The 19,014-nt window shown below is 55.5% G+C and overlaps 3 protein-coding genes across 4 annotated transcripts; all 3 read left to right on the forward strand.

Moving 5' to 3' along the window:
- The first annotated feature begins 1,686 nt into the window (after window positions 1–1,686).
- Window positions 1,687–5,025, forward strand: APOC1 (apolipoprotein C1). Of its 2 annotated transcripts, none has more exons than XM_027619015.2 (4): window positions 1,687–1,886; window positions 2,836–2,915; window positions 3,415–3,562; window positions 4,826–5,025. In XM_027619015.2, the coding sequence occupies exons 1-4, from the start codon at window positions 1,687–1,689 to the stop codon at window positions 4,884–4,886; spliced, it is 489 nt and encodes a 162-aa protein (XP_027474816.1). In that variant the 3' UTR covers window positions 4,887–5,025. The 2 variants fall into 2 exon arrangements, with proteins under 2 accessions (XP_027474816.1, XP_027474817.1); XM_027619016.2 differs by lacking the exon at window positions 1,687–1,886 and adding an exon at window positions 2,657–2,714.
- A 7,825-nt stretch (window positions 5,026–12,850) lies between these two features.
- APOC4 (apolipoprotein C4) lies at window positions 12,851–15,543 on the forward strand. Its single transcript, XM_035725324.1, has 3 exons — window positions 12,851–13,097; window positions 14,257–14,386; window positions 15,340–15,543. The coding sequence occupies exons 1-3, from the start codon at window positions 13,022–13,024 to the stop codon at window positions 15,503–15,505; spliced, it is 372 nt and encodes a 123-aa protein (XP_035581217.1). The 5' UTR covers window positions 12,851–13,021; the 3' UTR covers window positions 15,506–15,543.
- A 496-nt stretch (window positions 15,544–16,039) lies between these two features.
- On the forward strand, window positions 16,040–17,785 carry APOC2 (apolipoprotein C2). Its single transcript, XM_027619303.2, has 4 exons — window positions 16,040–16,125; window positions 16,916–17,000; window positions 17,167–17,326; window positions 17,554–17,785. The coding sequence occupies exons 2-4, from the start codon at window positions 16,946–16,948 to the stop codon at window positions 17,642–17,644; spliced, it is 306 nt and encodes a 101-aa protein (XP_027475104.2). The 5' UTR covers window positions 16,040–16,125; window positions 16,916–16,945; the 3' UTR covers window positions 17,645–17,785.
- The last annotated feature ends 1,229 nt before the right edge of the window (window positions 17,786–19,014 follow it).

Genomic DNA, 19,014 nt, shown 5'->3' on the forward strand with positions numbered 1-19,014 from the left:
GTTCGGGGGCGAGGGTGGGAAGCAGCCTCTCGGAGCCTGGGCTTGCTCGAGGGCGGGATACCTGCTCCGTGGAGTCTGGACTCCAAAGCCGCGACACCCCTGCCGTTGGGATGAAGCGCTTACTGTCGCTCTCCTGCCTTATCTGATTCTGCCGCCTGCTCTTGGCTGAGAGGCTTCAGTTTCTAGCTTCCTGTTTTCCCCCACCTCTTTTATCTCTTTCTCCTCCAGTTTCTTCCCCCACCTCCCTCCCCGGCTCCGCGGGTTTCTTGTTTCCCTTCTTGCCCCAGCTCGGTTTGTCCTCTCCAACCTGTTCGGTCCTCACTTGGGCCCTCTCTGCCTTTGGCGTTCCCTCTGGGTTAACAGGTGTCTTCATGGGAGCCGTGCTCCCCGGCCCCCCGCCCTCATCCTCCTTCCCTCTGTCCTCCAGCTGGGCTGCTGACCTCTTGTCTAGCCCAACAAGCCTGCTGGGTGCTGGATTCTGGCTGGAGAGAAGGCAGCCGCCCTCCCCGCTCCGAGCCCTGGGGTCCACGGCTGGGAGCCAGTTGGTTGACACTCAGGAGCGGTGAGGACTGGAGCCTGGAGCTGCCCCCTGGCATTCTCTCCCACCCCCTCAGTTCTCAGAGGAGGGGAGCAGGGTTCCCAGCCCAGAGGACAGGCCAGGGCTTGAACCTGTAACTCCCAGGCCCAGCCTGCGCTCTCCCATGTGATTCCTATGGGGCCGGCTGCCCTGAGTGCCATTGTGGAGGCAGGCACCCCTCCCCACCCCCAGATGACTCACCACAGTCTGGGTGAGGAGGAGAAAGGCCAGTGGGCTCAGAGGCAGGGGGCTTAGTCCCAGCCAAGCATGCTACTGATTCACGGTGTGCCCCGGAGCTGGGGCCAAGCCCTCTGAGCCACAGATGTCAATGGCCGGGGCTGGCCTCAGCCACATCTCCCCCTTGAAGAGCTGAATCTACAATTCTCCTGGATGAAGACCGCAGTCGGGTCTAGAGGTGGCACAAGGGCTGCAGAAGGAGTTTCGGGGAACAGAGTGGGTGCTGTGGGGCGGAGGCTGACAAGCCCGCAGAGATTCAGAGAGACAGCCTGGAGTCCAGAAAGTGGAGGGACAAAGAACTGACACCACCGCGCCCCCCCCCCCTCCCCGGCGCCTTAGCCCCTGGCTGAGCCATTGAATGCGCTTGGCTGTGCCTCAGTTTCCCCATCTCTAAATGGAAACCCCTGTAGCTGGAATGAGGAGGAGACTGGACAAGCAAAGTTGTTATTCTGTTCCGGTGGGGTGGGGAAGGAAGGAGAGCAGAACTTTGGGTGGATGGCTGGGGAATGCTAGGCTCGCAGGGGAAGCAGATGTCTGGGAAGGCAGCTGGGGGGCTGACAGGGACTAGATGCACTGAGCTGGCCAAGGGGTTGTCGCAATCCTGCCAGGGTCATGTCTGTGTGTCCCTTTCACAACCGTCCCCCCCACCACCCCCAGGCTGACACGTGGTTGTGGGGGCACAAGGCCAGCCAACCTCAAGTCTGAGGCCAGGGCCGCCCTTCCCTACAGCTGCCAGGGATCACTGGCGGTCAAAGGCAGCCAGAAGAAGGGGGGAAGCACTGGACTCGAGCCCTGAGGGACGGATGTGGTGGGAGGAGAGACGGGGGGCGGGGGTGCCTAGTGCCAGGAAGGGCCCGAAGGGGTAAGGGCAGATGGAGTGTTTACCAGGGGACCTGGAAGCTTCCAGAGTGGGAGAGCAGAGGGCAAAGAGGGGCCTGGTGGAATGGATGGAGGCACACACACTGGGATCTTTGCAGCTGAGCTTTTGCAGTTCAGACAGGCTGAAAGGACCCCTTCCCCAAAGAGAGATTGGGGGGCTGTGGAATAAAGACCCCAGAGCACAACCATGGAGGTCTGGGATGCTCCCAGATGCAGGGAGGTGGGGGTGGGGCTTGAGGGCTGGTCTGAAAGTGAGACTGGAGGTGGCAAGGGACTAGGAATGAGGGGGCAGATGGGGTGACCCTAGAGTCTTGGAGGAAGAGTTGCTTGCTTGTGCTGAAGAGGCTTGCTAAGAAGGGAGGGGGGCGGAAGAGGAGGCCTGAGGAGTCGCCGTGAATTGAGTTACAGAGTGACTAAGTGACTGAGAGACCCCCCCCTCCCCAGGCCTGGAGAAGGGTGTTCAGCAGGAGAGACCCCCTAGAGAAGTTGGCCACTGGAGAGAGACTAAAGGCAATGCCCCATGTGGGGAAGGGACTATGGCACGCTGAGATCCACCAAGTCAGGGAGATTTGGAGGTGCAGGTACTGAACAGGCAAGACGCTTTTTTTTTTTTTTTAAGATTTTTATTTATTTATTTGAGAAAGAGAATGAGATAGAGAGAGAGCATGAGAGGGGAGAGGGTCAGAGGGAAAAGCAGACTCCCTGTTGAGCAGGGAGCCCTAAAGCGGGACTCGATCCCGGGACTCCAGGATCATGACCTGAGCCGAAGGCAATCGCTTACCCAACTGAGCCACCCAGGCACCCTGAACAACAAGACGCTTTAGGCCTAAAGGATGTGCCTAGGCACACCTGACCCACGCACCAGCCAGGCGGGGAAGAGAAAAAGGTGGGTGGGCACAGGGCGGAGGCCATCTGCCGGAGGCTTAAGGGGAGGGATTAATTTGCTCCGCCCCCTCCCCAGCCCAATAAAGGCCTGGGCCGGGCCAGGACCTCCCACCGTGCTGTCCCGCGACTGATCCAGGTTGGTGCTCGATGCGCGCGAGGGCTACCCCTCCAAGAGCACTAGAAAGGAGGTTTGGAAGGAACTCCGGGTAGGGAGGAGGGGTGTCACTGCTCACTCCCACCCCTGCTTCTGCTTCCAGAGTGCCCCTCCGGCCCCCAGCCATGAGGCTCTTCCTGTCGCTCCCAGTTTTGGTGGTGGTTCTGGCGATGGTTTTGGAAGGTAAAAGTGGGATAGGAGAATCTGGGAGTTTGAGATTTGGAAGCTTGAAGCTGGCTACGGGTCTGGGGTCCGAGCTTGGAGGACCCCTGAGAGCTCTGCGGCCCCTTCGGTGCCCTGGTTTTCCTCTCTCTCACCGATCACCCCACCCCCAACGCCGCAAGGTGGGTGAGGGCTCTCTAAGGGGCGGTCCTCCGGGTGGCTAATCTGCCATGGGAAGCTCCAGCAACCGATGATATTATTGACTCGCCCCTCCAGGATTGGCTGTCCAGCTTTTACAGCTTGGAAAGGGGAGGGGTGAAGCAGTGCTGAGAGTAAGCTAATTCCCAGCGGCTTGAGCTCCATCTGGTCGCTTTAGTACCCTCTCCCCGCACCCCGCCTCCGAGTCTAACACCGTGACCTCCAAGAATCACTGTCAAGGATCTCCTTTCCCACCCCTGGAATTTCATCCTAAGGGCTCCCGATACTGAAATTTTTGTACTGCTGCCTATCTTCTGGGCAGGCCCAGCCCCCGCCCAGGCGGCCCCAGAAATCTCCAGCACTTTGGAGCGCATCCCAGATAAACTGAAGGAGTTTGGTAACACCCTGGAGAACAAGGCCCGGGCAGCCATTGAGAGCATCAAGCAGAGTGACCTTCCTGCGAAGACCCGGTTAGAAACCTTCCCAGGGCCTGGGAGGGCTGGGGTACATCACTACCAGATTGGGGAAACTGAGGCCTGGAGAGGCGGACAGCTTCCCTGTGGTCACAGCTGGATCGCAGGGTGCTTAGATGTGGGGGACAGGTTCCTGACTTCCATCTAGGCCACGCTGTAGAAATGGTCCTGCATGTTGGTGAAAGACCAAGCTTGGGAGTCAGTCAGACCTGGGTCCACAGGCCAGCGAAGACTCACTACTCTTTGTGTGATCTCGGGTGTAGGTCTGGACCAGCCTTTTTCCTTGCCTGTAAAACGGATAGTTCTGAGGAGAAGCAAACTAGGGGATTTGCATAGTGCCTGGCACATTGTAAATGCTCGATATGCTGTTTAACCAACATCAACTCCATTTGGCCACTTAGAAAATCATTCATTCATGAACAAATATTTATTGGGCATCGGCTCCGTGTCCGGGCTGTTCCAATGTGGGGAATAATAGTGATGAACAAGATAAAGTCCCAGCCCACAGGGAGCAGATTGTAAACCAGTGAATGTCCGGGAGATTAGCCCAAACAGGGCTAAGCACTAAGAAGACAACAAACAGGGTGGGTGTAAACAACCAGCGTGGGGCTTGAACTCACGACCCCAAGATTAAGAGTCGTGTACTCTTCCGACTGAGCTAGCCAGGCACCCCTTTTCATATCTCCATTTAAAGTGTTACTGCTTCGGGGCGCCTGGGTGGCTCAGTAAGTTAAGCTTCAGACTCTTGATCTCAGCTCAGGTCTTGATCTGGGGGGTTGTGAGTTCGAGGCCCCATGAGGCCTGGTTGTCTTGCTTAAAAAAAAAAAAAAAAAAAAAAAAGTTGAGATCTGAGTGATTAGGAAAATCCAGCCGGGCCTTAGAAACATGGGAAGAATGTTCCCTGTGGAGGGTGAGTGAGAAAGCCCTGAGCCAGGAAGATATGTACATAATCCAGGCCAGAGGGACAGCCTAGGCAAAGACAAAGAGGCTGGAGAGTGCCCTTGAATAAGCAGGAGACAGCTAGGCCAGAGCAGGCTTACTAGCTAGAGATAGCAAGCCTTCTGGGGCATTCTGACTTCAAAGGGCTCTGGTCCCTCTGGGAAACCCAGCCCAGGGCTCCTCCCAATCCCACAGATACCAGAGCCAGGCCTTTTCCTGGGGGGAAGGGAAAGGGGAAGATGGGGGAGGCAGGTAGGGGGCAGGATCTGGGCCCCTGAGGGGAGACAAACACAGTGACTCCTTCCCAATCGCTCCCTGCAGGAACTGGTTTTCTGAGACTTTCAACAAAGTGAAGGAGCAGCTAAAAACTACCTTCTCCTGAACACCAGGAGAGCCGCCCCACTCCTCTGGGCCGTGCGCCACGGAAGGAGCTCTGAAATTTCCCGTGCCCTGGCTCCTGTACCGAGGACTTCATGATGCCCATATCCACCCCCACCCTCCAATAAAAATCCTGTAGAGAATTCTGAGTGCTTCTTCGCTGTGAGGTAGGGGCTCAGGGTGGGGCAGGGTGGGTTGGGGAGAGAGGCAAGGAGTCAAATGTATTGAGCATTGTCTACTTGACCTGTGCGGAGGGCTTTCAACTTCATGGTCTCAAAAAAATCCTCACAAGAACCTTGCGAGCGGGGCCCTGTTAATTCTGTGAGGGCATTGAGGCCCAGAGAGGTGAAGTCACTCGTCAGGAAGGGGAGAGCTGGATTGGACCCCCAGCCTGAGGCTACTGTTCGCTATATTCTTCCCTGGGCCTGGCTGCCCAAGATGAGGGACCTGGTTGGTTCATCACCATGTACACAGCAGGTGTTTATTGTACTTAAAATGGATAATAAAGAGGGATGTGGAAGGGAGCAAGGGTAGGACCTGGGCTAGAGCCCTCAATGAGATCTATCTACACAATCCTCCACCCTCCAAGGAAGCTTTGATGTCCCCTCCTCCAGGAAGCCCTCCTTCGCCCCCAGGCTGGGTCATCACTGCCTAGTGTCTTTCCTGTCTGTCTTTCCTACTGGACTGTGAGCCCCAGGAGGACAGGGCCGGGGCTGTCATCCCCAGTGTCCCGAGGCACGGTCTGGCGCAGGACTGGGCGCAGTGTGGGAGCTCAGTACTACTTGGTGGAATGATTATTCTCAATCGGAAAAAACACCTAAACATTACACTTTTTTTTGTTTTTTAAAGATTTTATTTATTTGACAGAGAGAGACACAGCGAGAGAGGGAACACAAGCAGGGGGAAGTGGGAGAGGGAGAAGCAGGCTTCCCGCGGAGCAGGGAGCCCGATGCGGGGCTCGATCCCAGGACCCTGGGATCATGACCTGAGCCGAAGGCAGACGCTTAACGACTGAGCCACCCAGGCGCCCCTAAACATTACACTTTTTTAAACAAAGATTTTATTTATTTGAGAGAGAGAGAGAGAGAGGGAGCACAGAGGGAGAGTGAGAGGAAGAAACAGACTCCCCGCTGAACAGAGAGCCCGATGCGGGGCTCGATCCCAGGACCCAGAGATCCTGACCCGAGCCGAAGACAGACGGTCAACCGACTGAGCCACCCAGATGCCCCTAAACATTACATTTTCACAAAACTCCTCTGAGGTAGGTGCTGTCACTGCCTCTATTTGGCAGAGGAAGAAACTGAGGCACAGAAGTCTCAAGTCACTTATGTGATGTCACACAGCCCAAAATGGGTAGAGCTGGGATTTGAATGTAGGCTGGGGGGTGGGGGGGTTTGTTCCAGGGGCCACATCCTTACTCCACTTTCCTTGTTCCTGAGTCACCGGCCGTACACATTGGCTGCAGCTACACACACACACCCCTACCTGGCCCTCGGGCTCACCTGCATCATCCCCAGTATATTAAAATGTCCCCACATCCCTCATCAGAGAAAATTCATACAAGCAGTCACACTGCAGTTGGCTAGTTGGCAAAAGGATATATTCTGTGCCGATTTAATCAGTTACTCATCTTCACTTGGCCATATTTCCAGCATTTTGGAGCCAGTTTTCAAGCATTTTCCTGACCCCCCTGGACAGCTCTCAGGTTGGAGAGGGCAGGGACAGAGAAGATGGATGGCAAGCAGTTCATGGGGTGTGCTCTCCACCTTTGAAGAGAGGCTTAAGGGGCGCCTGGGCGGCTCAGTTGGTTAAGCGTCTGCCTTCGGCTCAGGTCATGATCCCAGGGTCCTGGGATTGAGCCCTGCATCAGGCTCCCTGCTCGGGGGAGAGTCTGCTTCTCCCTCTCCCTGCCGCTTCCCCTGCTTGTGCTCTCTCTCTCTCTGACAAATAGATAAATAAAATCTTTTAAAAAGAAAGAAAAAGAAACAGGAGAAGACACCCAGGGTGGTGCCACAGATGTAAACTTAGAACACATGCATGGGGAAGAACCTTGTGGGTTTGAGCTCTTTCTTTCTGAGGACTACTCCAAGCTCGTCTGAGGGATGCTCAAGGAAATGAGGGTGGAGAACAATGGTGGGAAATAAATAAATATAAGTCTCTGTACTCAGTGCCCCGTCCCCCGCAAATCAGCCCTCCAAGCTCCTTCTGCTCCCTTCCCACTCGGCAGCCAGAGGGATCCTGTTAGAACACAAGTCACATCACACACACCCTTCCTCTGCTCAGAACTCTCCCTCCAGGGGGCGCCTGGGATGGAGCCCCGCATCGGGCTCTCTGCTCGGCGGAGAGCCTCCTTCTCCCTTCTCCCTCTCCCACTCCCCCTGCCTGTGTTCCCTCTCTCGCTGTGTCTCTCTGTCAAGTAAATAAAAAAAATATCTTAAAAAAAAAAAAACAAAAAACAAAGAACTCTCCCTCCAGCCTCAGAGGAAAACCCGAAGATGGTATCAGAGTCCACCAGCTCCGCACTACCTGGCCCAGTCACCCCTGTGGCCTCTCCCCCTCCCTCACGTGCAACTCCTCAGGCTCCTCCAACACACTGGGCAGGCTCCTACCCCAGGGCCTTTGCATTTGCTATCCCCCTGCCTGGAATGCTCTTCCACCAGATGTCCAGATATCCACCTGGCTCTCTTGTCACCTCCTTGGGGTCTCTGTTGTGCTCCCCCCACATGGCTCCCCCATCACTCTCCCAACTTCATATCTGCCTTTTTTCCCAGTAGGTGCTACCCTCTAATATATCGTATGTCTATTTGCTTACTTGTTTACTGTCTGTGTCTCCCGCTGCTGAGATGTCAAGTTCGTGGAGGCTGTCTTGTCTCCTGCAGGGCCGCCGAGTGCCCAGAACAGTGCCTGGCACACAGTGAGGGCTCAGGCGATACTTCTGGAATGTGAGTGAACATTTCCATGGGCCAGCTTACATGCAGACCCATGATTCCCATTCATTACCCACTCGTGAACTCATTCATTCTCATTTTAAGATTTTCTTTTTATACTTTATATTTAGAGCCAATGCATTTGTTCTCCTCAGGTTTACAACATACCTTCAGGACCTCAGAGAGCAAATAGCCCGGATCACACCAAGAACAAAAACACGCAGAGAGCCCCAGACGTGCATGTAGAAACAGTCCCACTCAGGGAGCAAAGGTGGCACATTTGGACAGCCCCACCCATGGCACACGCTCCACACAGCGGGCAGGGCAGGGATGGGGGCTCCCCGTGGGCACCTGACTCAGCATAGCTGGTCAGGGAGGGCTCTCTGGAGGAGGGGACATGGCACCCGAAACCCAAAAGACGATTCAGAAGTCGTCAAAAAGAACTGGAGAAGAGCGTGACAAGCAACACAATTTTTGTGCCCATGAATGTTCATTCACAAACTTGATGTGAATGAAAAACTGGATATAACAACAAATGAATGGAACCCCTTTGGAAAAAAAACAGTTTAGCACTTCCTCCAAGAGTTCAACAGAGTGACCATGTGACACAGCAACTCCATTACTAGGGTGTCTACCCAAAAGAGCTGCTCACAGGTTCACATAAAAATGTGTACGCAGGGGCACCCGGGTGGCTCAGTCAGTTGGGCATCTGCTTGGGCTCAGGTCATGATCTCAGGGTCCTGGGATCGAGTCCCGTAACGGGCTCCCTGCTCAGCAGGAAGCCTGCTTCTCCCTCTCCCTCTGCTGCTCCCCCTGCTTGTGTTTGCTCGCTCCCTCTTTGAAATAAATAAGTCTTTTTTTAATTTTTTTAAAGATTTTATTTATTTATTTAACAGAGAGAGACACGGTGAGAGAGGAAACACGAGCAAGGAAAGTGAGAGAGGGAGAAGCAGGCTTTCTGCAGAGCAGGGAGACCGATGCGGGGCTCGATCCCAGGACCCCGGGATCATGACCTGAGCCGAAGGCAGACGCTTAACGACTGAGCCACCCAGGCGCCCCTAAAATCTTTAAAAAAAAATGTGTACACACATGTTTGTGGCAGTATTGTTCATGACAGCCAAAAAGTGGAAAGAACCCAGGGCGCCTGGGTGGCTCAGTCGTTAAGCGTCTGCCTTCGGCTCAGGTCATGATCCCGGGGTCCTGGGATCGAGCCCCGTATCGGGCTCCCCGCTCAGCGGGAAGCCTGCTTCTCCCTCTCCCACTCCCCCTGCTTGGGTTCCCTCTCTCACTGTGTCTCTCTCTGTCAAATAAATAAAATTAAACAAAAAAAAAAAAAGTGGAAAGAACCCAAAAGCCCAACAACTGATGAACATCACACAGTGTATGTATATGTGAATATTATTCTGCCATAAAAACAAGGAAACACTGACACACGCCACAGCATGAACGTACCACCGAAAACACGATACTCAGCGAAGAAGCCAACCGCAAGAGGTCATGCAGGGTACGATTCCAGTTACATGACATCCAGAAAAGGGAATTCCATAGAAACAGAAAGGCGATCAGTGGTGGCCCTGCTGGGCTGGGGGGAGAAGGCAAAGAGAGTGATCCTGGTGGGCTAACGGGTATGGGGATTTCTTTTCAGGGTGATGGAAATGTTCTGGAATTAGACGGTGGTGATGGTTGCACAACTTTGCAACTATGTTATAAAAAAAAACACCGAAACATTGGATTGTACACTAAAAGGGTGATTTTTACGGCATGTGATTATCTCTGTTTTTTTTTTTGTTTTGTTTTAAGTAGGCTCCACGCTGGGCGGGTTTGAACTCACAACATTGAATTCAAGAGTCAGATGGGCTTAACCGACTGAGCCACCCAGGCGCCCCAATATCTCTGTGTCTTAACAATGAAGGAAAGCAGAACTCTCAAGACAGAAAGCAGAAAGAAGAGATAAAGGAGGGGACATTTCAACCTTTCCTGGGCCCCAGACATTCCTGCCATAACCCAGGAGTGCCAGGATTCTGGGATTCAGGAGTGAGGGGATGGGGTCTGGACTGGGGGAGAGTGATTTTGGTGTCTGGTGGTCTCTCCAACACAGAGCTGCAGGCTCAGAGATGCTCTCTGCCCCCAGACACACGCACTGGGGTCTCCGAGCCCACCCCTCCCACCCCCACTCCCCTCTTGTGACCTCTCTCTCTGCCCCCATCACCTCACACCCAGCTGTTATTCAGCTGACTCTGAGGTCCACCCTGAACGACCTTCAGCCTGTTCCTGTCCCCAAGATGGGCAAACATTGCAAGCAGCAAACAGCAAACAGCCCACACTGACCTTGGAGCCAGGGGCAGGGGTCAGAGACCTCCCCCAGGCCCACCCTGCTGCTAGCCCTGCTCCAACCTCCCTCTTCGCCTCTAAGACCCAGGTGGGGAGGTGCCACAGGGGTTGTCCTGGCTTGGCTAGGTGTGAGGGAGCCAGGTTCAAATTCACCACTTGCTGGTTGAGGAACCATTGGTCCCCAAGCCTCCATGTTCTCATCTGTAAAATGGGAATAATGAAGATGTCCACGCCATAGCGCTGTTGTGTTGATTCAGTGAGTTAAGGCGCCAAACCACCACCTGCCGTGGTGCCTAGTGCAGAGTGTGTGCTCAGAAAACACAAGTTTGGGGCACCTGGGTGGCTCAGTCAGTTAAGCGTCTGCCTTTGGTTTGGGTCATGATCTCAGGGTCCTGGGATCGAGCCCCACGTTGGGCTCCATGCTCAGCGGGGAGTCTGCTTCTCCCTCTCCCTCCCCCCCTGCTCGTTTTCTCTCTCTCTCTCTCTCGCTCTCTCTCACTTGCTTCTCTCAAATAAATAAATAAAATCTTAAAAAAAAAAAAAAAGAAAACACAAGCTTAATAAACAGCCTCTGACCTTGACTGAGCACCCCAGCAGTGTATCTGGTGCTGCTTACAGCAGTTTACGTGAACAGTCTCCTCTACTCTCCAGGGCAGCTGGTCCATGACTCCCAGTCATGGATGAAGAAACAGGCCCAGAGAGGTTAAGCACCTTGCGCCAGGTCACACAGCAGGGCAGATGGTGGAGTCAGGCTCTGAAACCCACCTACCTCGCGGTTGCCCACGATGCACGGTGGGCTTTTCTTTTTCTTTTCTCTTATGGTCAAGTACAGAACATAAAACGTACGACGTCAACCGTTTTAGGGGTACGCTTCAATGACATTAGGTACATGCCCAATGTTGTGCCACCATCACCACCATCACCACCATCCATTTCTGGAACTTTCTCACCTTTCCAAACAGAAGCTCTCGGAGGTTTCTTTTTTTTTCCAGGAGGTTTCATTTTGCACATTCTTGTTAGCCAGGAGCTGCAGGGCACATTTGTTGTGCACCTACTGTGTGCCGGAGCCCATACTGGGGCCCCTGGAGGGAGAAGCACTCTGCTGGAAGTTGCCAGGTCAGCATGAAACTGCCCAGTAGCTGCCCCTTATCTGGGGGGTAGGCATTCCATGACCCTCAGGGGATGCCTGAAACCAGAGATAGTGCCAAACCCTGGATCTACTGGGGTTTTTTCCTATCCGTACACACCTATGAAAGTTTAACATAAATTAGACACAGTAAGAAATGAACAACAATGATGAATAATGAGCTAGAACAGTTATAATAATACACTGTAATAAAAGTTAGGGGAGTGTCTCTCTCTCTCCCCCAAAGTACCTTGTTGAACTATACTCACCTTTCTTCATGTGATGATGTGAGATGATAAAATGCCCACGTGAGGGGAAGGACAGGGGTACTGAGACGTGGTATTTGGTGACTGTTGGCGTATTGTCAGATTATCTGCTTCCAAACCTTAGTTGACCTCCGGTAACTGAAACTGTGGATAAGGGGGGACTACGGTGGGGGGCGCCTGAGGGGCATCTGCCTTCGGCTCAGGTCGTGATCCCAGGGTCCTGGGATCGAGCCCCGCATCGGGCTCCCTGCTCGGCGGGAAGCCTGCTTCTCCCTCCCCCGCTCCCCCTGCTTGTGTTCCCTCTCTCGCTGTGTCTCTGTCTGTCAAATAAATAAATAAAATCTTTAAAAAAAAGTACCAGGATCCCCGGTCAGATTTGAATTTCAGATGGATAACAAATAATTTTTAGGATACTTCCCAAATTTTGCATGGGGCATACTTATACTGAAAGAAAAACTTATTACTGGGGCACCTGGGTGGCTCAGTCGTTAAGCGTCTGCCTTCGGCTCAGGTCATGGTCCCAGGGTCCTGGGATCGAGCCCTGCATCGGGCTCCCTGCTCGGCGGGAAGCCTGCTTCTCCCTCCCCCGCTCCCCCTGCTTGTGTTCCCTCTCTCGCTGTGTCTCTGTCTGTCAAATAAATAAATAAAATCTTTAAAAAAAACATTATTTATCTGAATTCAAATGGGCGTCCTATATTTTATCTGCCAACCCCGAACCGAGGAATCCAGTCCGTGGTCCTCTGGCCAAGCCATGTGCCCTGGCGTCCAAGGAGAAAAGGCTCATTTTCTTTCCACCTGGTGTTGGGCCTGAGCCTGATATTGACAACTTCCTACTACGTGCACCTGGAACTTTCTCTCACGGGACCTCACCCAGTCTTCCCATGGACTCTGGGAGGCAGACGCTTATGAGCATGTGCATTTTACAGGTGAAAACACTGAGGCCCAGGGAAGGAGTTGGAATTTCCCGGGTCACCCGATGAGAGTGTGTCTGGCCTGTAGCCCAGAGCCTAAGGAATCTTAGAAAGAAAATAATCATAAACAGCCATGATCTGTGAGCACCACCATCACCAGGGTTCCGTTAAGACGTTTCCTTGTATCATTTCATTCAGTGAAAGTCCTGCCTCAAGTCTGGATGGATTGTGGGCCTCTTTTTCAGAGGAGGGAACTGAGGCCAGAGAGAGGGGCCAGCAGGTGAGGTGCTGCCAGGATTTGAACACCACTCACTGTAGGAGGCCAGAGAGCCTTCTGTCTTCCTCTGTCAGGCCAGGGTGCCGGGAGGGTAGGAAGGAGGGAGGCCAGCGGGGGCGGGCAAGGCCTCTGCTTGTCACCGTCACCTGGGCCCCTCTCTCTGAAGTCCCTGCCAAGCGGCGTGGGGAGGCAGCCAGGGGAAGGCTCTGATCTCTGCTCTGCACAGCACCCCCTCCCCCAGCCAGGAGAGCTGAGCGTGGAGGATCGAGGATCGAGGATCGGAGAACAAGAGCCCCCAGAAATGTTGCCTCCTGGACTCAGTCCCCAGGCCCTGCCTTCCCTCTGCTTCTGCATTCTGGTCCTGGCCTGTGTTGTGGGTGAGGAGGAGAGGATGGGCAGGTGCGGGGACCCTGCAGGGGTGTGGGGGGTGAGTGTGACCATCCATATGGTGTGCGGGTTGGCAGACATGCAGGTATGGAGCTTGTGTGTTTCGTCATGTGCAGACGGGTGTGCGTTTCTGGGAGAACGTGCTGGTGGTGGCCCCGTGTGAGGTGCGTACATGGGGCTGGTGCAAATGACAGTGGTCGTGGATGTGCGTTGCTGTGTGTATTTGCGCAAGAATAGGACGTCATGGTAAACGTGCGTCCGTGAACAAACATATATAGGTTTGTGTGCACACGTTTTTATGTAAAAGATACGAGTGTGTGGATGCTGTGAGGGTGTCTGGCACGTGAGCCTGTCTGCATTCTGCACGTGCATTTAAGACTTTAACACTCCAATGTGCAAGGCGCCCTCCCAAGTGCCTCATGCATGGTAACTCTGAGTTCTCCCAGGATCCCCGAGGTAGGGCCTCTCATTATCCCATTCTACAGAAGGGGAAACTGAGTACAGAAGAGGTTCAGTCGTTGGCTAAGGCACTCCGCAGGTCATAGGGGTGCCCCCGTATGTGCACGGACATGCGTGTCTGTGTGAAGGCTGGGATCTGTAGGTGACGCTTTACCTACTGGGCACGAGAGTGATGGACAGGCAGGTGTGTGAGAGGAGGTCAAGTGCGATCCGGGGCAGGACCCCTGGCCCCCCGGAGGGGAGGGAATGAACAGCACAGCTCTGCCAACCTCCATCCCTGGCGGAGCGGGGAGTCTTCCTGTGCTTTCCCTCGGCTGCTAGCAGAGGTTGTTCAGACAGCGTGGGGGTCACGGGAGACCCGAGAAGGCAGCAAGATCAGGTAGTAAAGGAGGCATCAGGAGGGGGACAAGGGTCAAAGAGGTGGGGTTACACACTGAGGGGGGACACAACAGGCAGACGGAGGGGTAACAGGAGGGGCCGTGGGCACAGAGGGTGACAAGAGATCGACTGATGGCTAAAAGGGGGACAAGGGATCAAAGGGACATGCAAGGTGAAGGGCAGCAGTGATGGACGTCAAGGGGCTGCCCTCGGGCCACCAGGAGGGACAGTGATGGTGAGCACAGAGGCGAAGGGAGGAAGGAAGGATTCTCGGGTCCCGGCCCACCCATGTGGCCCTCTGGTCCCACCTAGCACGCCAGCAAACAGTGCCCACAGAATCCCCGAGCCCCCGACCAGAGCTAGCAAGTGGTTTTTGGATCCCGGTGCCTGACAATGTGAAGGCTCTGGTGACCAGGACCAGAGAGAAGTGGCAGTGGTTCTGGTGAGTATGTGCAGCTGTGCTTGGGAGGTGGACTCCCGGGTCTGCGGGAGGAGGGCCTGGGAGTCTGGACCCCTGGGTCTGAGGGAGGAGGGGCTGGGGGCCTGGACTCCTGAGTCTGAGGGAGGAGGGGCTGGGGGCCTGGACCCCTGGGTCTGAGGGAGGAGGGGCTGGGGGCCTGGGCTCCTGGGTCTGAGGGAGGAGGGGCTGGGGGCCTGGACTCCTGAGTCTGAGGGAGGAGGGGCTGGGGGCCTGGACTCCTGAGTCTGAGGGAGGAGGGGCTGGGGGCCTGGACCCCTGGGTCTGAGGGAGGAGGGGCTGGGGGCGAGGGCTCCTGGTCTGAGGGAGGAGGGGCTGGGGGCCTGGGCTCCTGGGTCTGAGGGAGGAGGGGCTGGGGGCCTGGACCCCTGGGTCTGAGGGAGGAGGGGCTGGGGGCCTGGACCCCTGGGTCTGAGGGAGGAGGGGCTGGGGGCCTGGGCTCCTGGGTCTGAGGGAGGAGGGGCTGGGGGCCTGGGCTCCTGGGTCTGAGGGAGGAGGGGCTGGGGGCCTGGACTCCTGAGTCTGAGGGAGGAGGGGCTGGGGGCCTGGACCCCTGGGTCTGAGGGAGGAGGGGCTGGGGGCCTGGGCTCCTGGGTCTGAGGGAGGAGGGGCTGGGGGCCTGGGCTCCTGGGTCTGAGGGAGGAGGGGCTGGGGGCCTGGGCTCCTGGGTCTGAGGGAGGAGGGGCTGGGGGCCTGGGCCCCTGGGTTAGAGGGAGAACCTGGGTCAGAGGGAGGAGGGGTGGGCCCGGAACTCTTGAGTTCTGAGTGGGGTAAGGCTGTGACCTCCGGGTCTGAGCAGAGCCGAGCGTAAGAGTTGAGGGCAGGCACTCCTGGGTCTGAAGGAAGAGGGAGGAATGGGGCAGCGGAAGTCTTGAAGGTAGCTGGGGGTCTCAACTGTTATATCCCCTCTTCTGCAGGGGACCGGAGGCCCTCCAGGGCTTTGTGCAGACCTACTATGATGACCATCTGAAGGACCTGAGTCTCCGCACCCAGGCCTGGCTCAAAAGCTCCAAAGATAGCCTTCTGAACCGGGCTCACAACCTGTGCCCCTGGCTTCTCTGTGGGGACGGGGACCAGAATTAAAGTTTCCGCAGCTTCCACAATAAAGTAATGCTTCTCTGTGTTCCTGTCCCCATCCCTTCCCACTGAGGCCACCCCCAGCAGTTCATGAGTAGAGGAAGTGACACCTGGCCAGGGAGGGATAGCTGGGGGGGCCCTGAGGCGAAGGAGTTGGGAGGATGGCCCCCTTCCCCCAGCCCTGAGATGCACCACTGTGGGCTTGTGGAGGGAAGGAGACACCAGACAGCCGAGTTTGGGATGGAGGAAGAAGGCTGGCATGCAGACGGGGTCAGCAGGCCCCCACAGCGACCCCTCATTCAGAGCTTTGTGTTTGCTTCCCACGTGAGGGGCACCCCAGACCCCTTTCCTGGTGGATGCCCAGAACCCCCAACCTCTTCACAGCCCCCACCCAGCCTGGCTCTCTCAGGAGGGAGTTTTCAGAGTGGGGGCTCCCTGTGGCTTGACCCTTGGGACAGTCACTGCCCTCTCTGCCCCGCACCACCCCCTCAGCAGCCCTGTTGGCTCGGACTTTGGCCTGGGAGACAAGGTGGGGGTGGTGGCTGTGGACAGGGAGGTGGACCTCAAGAGCTATAAAGGCTTTCTCTGCCCGTGTGGAGCCAGTGAGAAGAGCCTGCCAGAGTCGGGTAAGAGAGGGACCAAGAGGGCAATGGGGAGGGGTCAGCGGGGAGGGGGCAAAGATAATATGAAGTCAGAAACCCTCAAGAGTCCCGACGTTAGATTCCTCTGTTGGAAGGGCGGAATTTAGAATCCTAGACTGTTTCCCTGATGCCCCTTGGGGTCGGATCTCAGCCTCATCTCCAAACTGAAGATGACAGTAGGGCCTCTGAGCACGGTTGTCGCTGAGCTGAGCCCTTCTGGCATGGGGGTGGGAGTGGGGGTGAAGACAGACGGAAGGCATGCAGACCAGGGCCCAGGGCATCAGAAATGTGCTGAGTCTGTAGGGGTGCATCCCTGTACCGACAGGGTGTCAGTGGAAGTGTCACCCTCTGCCAAGCCTTTCCCAGGCCACGTGACACGCCCTCCCCACTCCAGAGTACTTATCCCCCCGGGACACACTGTATTTTTTTTCCTCGTTTAATATCATTGAGTGTCTTTCTCTCTCACATGGGCTGTGGAAGGGCAGGGCTGTCGCCTATGGTCACAGCTGGGCCCAGGGGCTGTGCTTGGCACACACGGTTAGGTGCTCAAGAAATGCTTCTTGAGGGAATGAATGGATGTTTAAAGGAAGGTGTGAGAATCGGGAGCAGAATCATAAAGTGTTAGACAATGAGGCCCAAGCAGATGCACTGGCAACTGGACTCAGCTGTGGGGGGGAGGGCAGGGGAGAAGGGAAGCCCAGCCCCCTCCTCTTGCGTTTGGCGGGGGTGGGGGAGAACCCCAGGACTAGATGTCACCAATGACCTTGCCCCACAGCCTTCTCAGCGTTCCAGGTCTTCTGAAGCCATGGGCATCCGCTACCTCCTGGTTCTGGTTCTTGTCCTCCTGGTATTGGGATGTGGTGAGTGTGTTCAGCAGGGGACGAGGGGTCTGTGAGGGGGATGAGAGGAGCCTCAAGCATCTTCCCAGTCCAGTTCTTGCCTGGCCCTCCCCCTGCCCCCTCCTTCCCTGCCTCATTGTCCCCTGCGCAGGCTCCTCGGCTCTCCTAACGCACTCTCCCCCTGCAGAGGTCCAGGGGGCCCACATGCCCCAGCAAGATGAAGGCACCCCCTCCTCCCTATTCAGCCAGATACAGGAATCACTCTATAGGTACTGGGGGACAGCCAAGTCAGCCGCCCAGGAGCTGTACGAGAAGACATACCTGACCACCATGGATGAGAAAATCAGGTATCATCGACCTGCCCCCACTAGGAACCAGGAGTCCCAGCCCCCAGCCCTGTCCGAACCCTGGATTCTGAGATCCCAGCCCTGTCCTCTCTAGGGATCCAAGAGTTTGGGTTCCTGCCACCTTTTCCCTCGGGACACATGATTCTGGGCCCCCAGCTTGTTTCTCCCTTAGACTCAGGGTACTCCCAGCCTCCTCCCTGCTCTGAACGTCTGTCCTTTCTCCCCAGGGAAATATACAACAAAAGCACAGCAGCTGTGAGCACTTACGCAGGGGTTTTCACTGACCAGTTACTTTCTATGCTGAAGGGAGACCAGTAACAGCTGGGCCCCGACCAGGGGGGAAGGGAGAGTCCAGACCCCTTGGCTCCTCTCACCTACCCCCTACTTCTCAGCAGCTACCAGCATCCTGCTCCCAACGCTCGTCTGTTCTTCTTATAAATAAATTAATTTAAAAAACCATTTATTTTCTTCCATGTGGTTGATTTTTAAGACCTCAGGGGCCGAGATGGTGGGACTGATTCAGTCCATCCAACGGTTATTGAGTGCCCATTGGATGTATGTAGCCCTAACTTGGTCAGTGGGAATAAAGAGGTGAGTAATAACAAGGAATAACTGTAACAACAAAATTAGAAACTGTCCTTCACCAAGGTCTGGCTTTCTCATACGTAAAATGACAGACCACGAACACAGCTAACTTCCAGCGGCCTCTGGCACTATCTAGGCCCTGGACGGATCCTTTAAATGTACATCCCAGTGAGGTGTCCCGTGGTCCTGTGTCAGAGGGGAGACTGGTGCCCAGAGGTCACTACTGAGCATAGGAAGTCAGAGCCCAGGTTGGCTGGGACCCAAGAGGATCGATCTACAAAAGGTGTGCTCTGTGACAGTTCCTATATGCTTGTCCAATCTGTATTTATTGAAACCCTGCTAGGCCCAGGGAACACTGCAGGGAAAAGACAGAGAGCCCTGCTTTCTGTGGCCCCTTAAAAAAAAGCTATCAGTTGGGTCCAGGCCCAATTCCACGCAGTTTTAGTGATTACGGCTGTGTGGTGTGTTCTGTTAGCTGCTCTCTCCTTATTAGCAATAGTAGTAACATCTTCTGAGCTCCCATTCAGGATCAGGAGCTCTGTTCCGTCTTGAGGCCGCAGAGTGGCCGGGGGGGGGGGGGGGGTGGGGGGTGGGGGGGGGTGGGGATAGGGAGGGGGAAGGCAGAGGATGGGCAAGACGACCAAGGGAGAAGATGACTTCAGACAGCGATTTGTGCAATGAAGAAAAGAAGAAGTGAAGAGATCAAGGCCTGGGTGCAGCCCCCTTGGATAGGGGAGGGCCCCCTAGAAAAGCTGGCTGGGCTGGTCCCAGGGGATGCATCACAGTGTAGTGTGGTTGGGGCTGTTGTTGCTGGATTGTCGGGGGGAGGGGGACTCGCTTGGTCGGTTAGTGGTTGGGAAATGGTATCTGGGCAGTGGGGCATTGCAGGCAAAAAGCACAGGGTGTGCAAGTAAGAGCAGAGGAGGTGCAATCAGAGAGGACAGTGCTGGGGCCCCTAGGTAGAGGGCTGGGGGCCTGCCCTTCTGGGTCCTGAGGGAGTAGAGGGTGGTCTGGGGCCCCCAAGTCCCTGGGGTGGGGCTGTTGGCCTCTGAGGATCCAGGGCCTGTGTTTCTCCTAATCTGCTTGGCATTAATCTCCAGCCA

Source organism: Zalophus californianus, chromosome 17 (genome assembly GCF_009762305.2).
Source record: "Zalophus californianus isolate mZalCal1 chromosome 17, mZalCal1.pri.v2, whole genome shotgun sequence".
NCBI lineage: Eukaryota > Metazoa > Chordata > Mammalia > Carnivora > Otariidae > Zalophus > Zalophus californianus.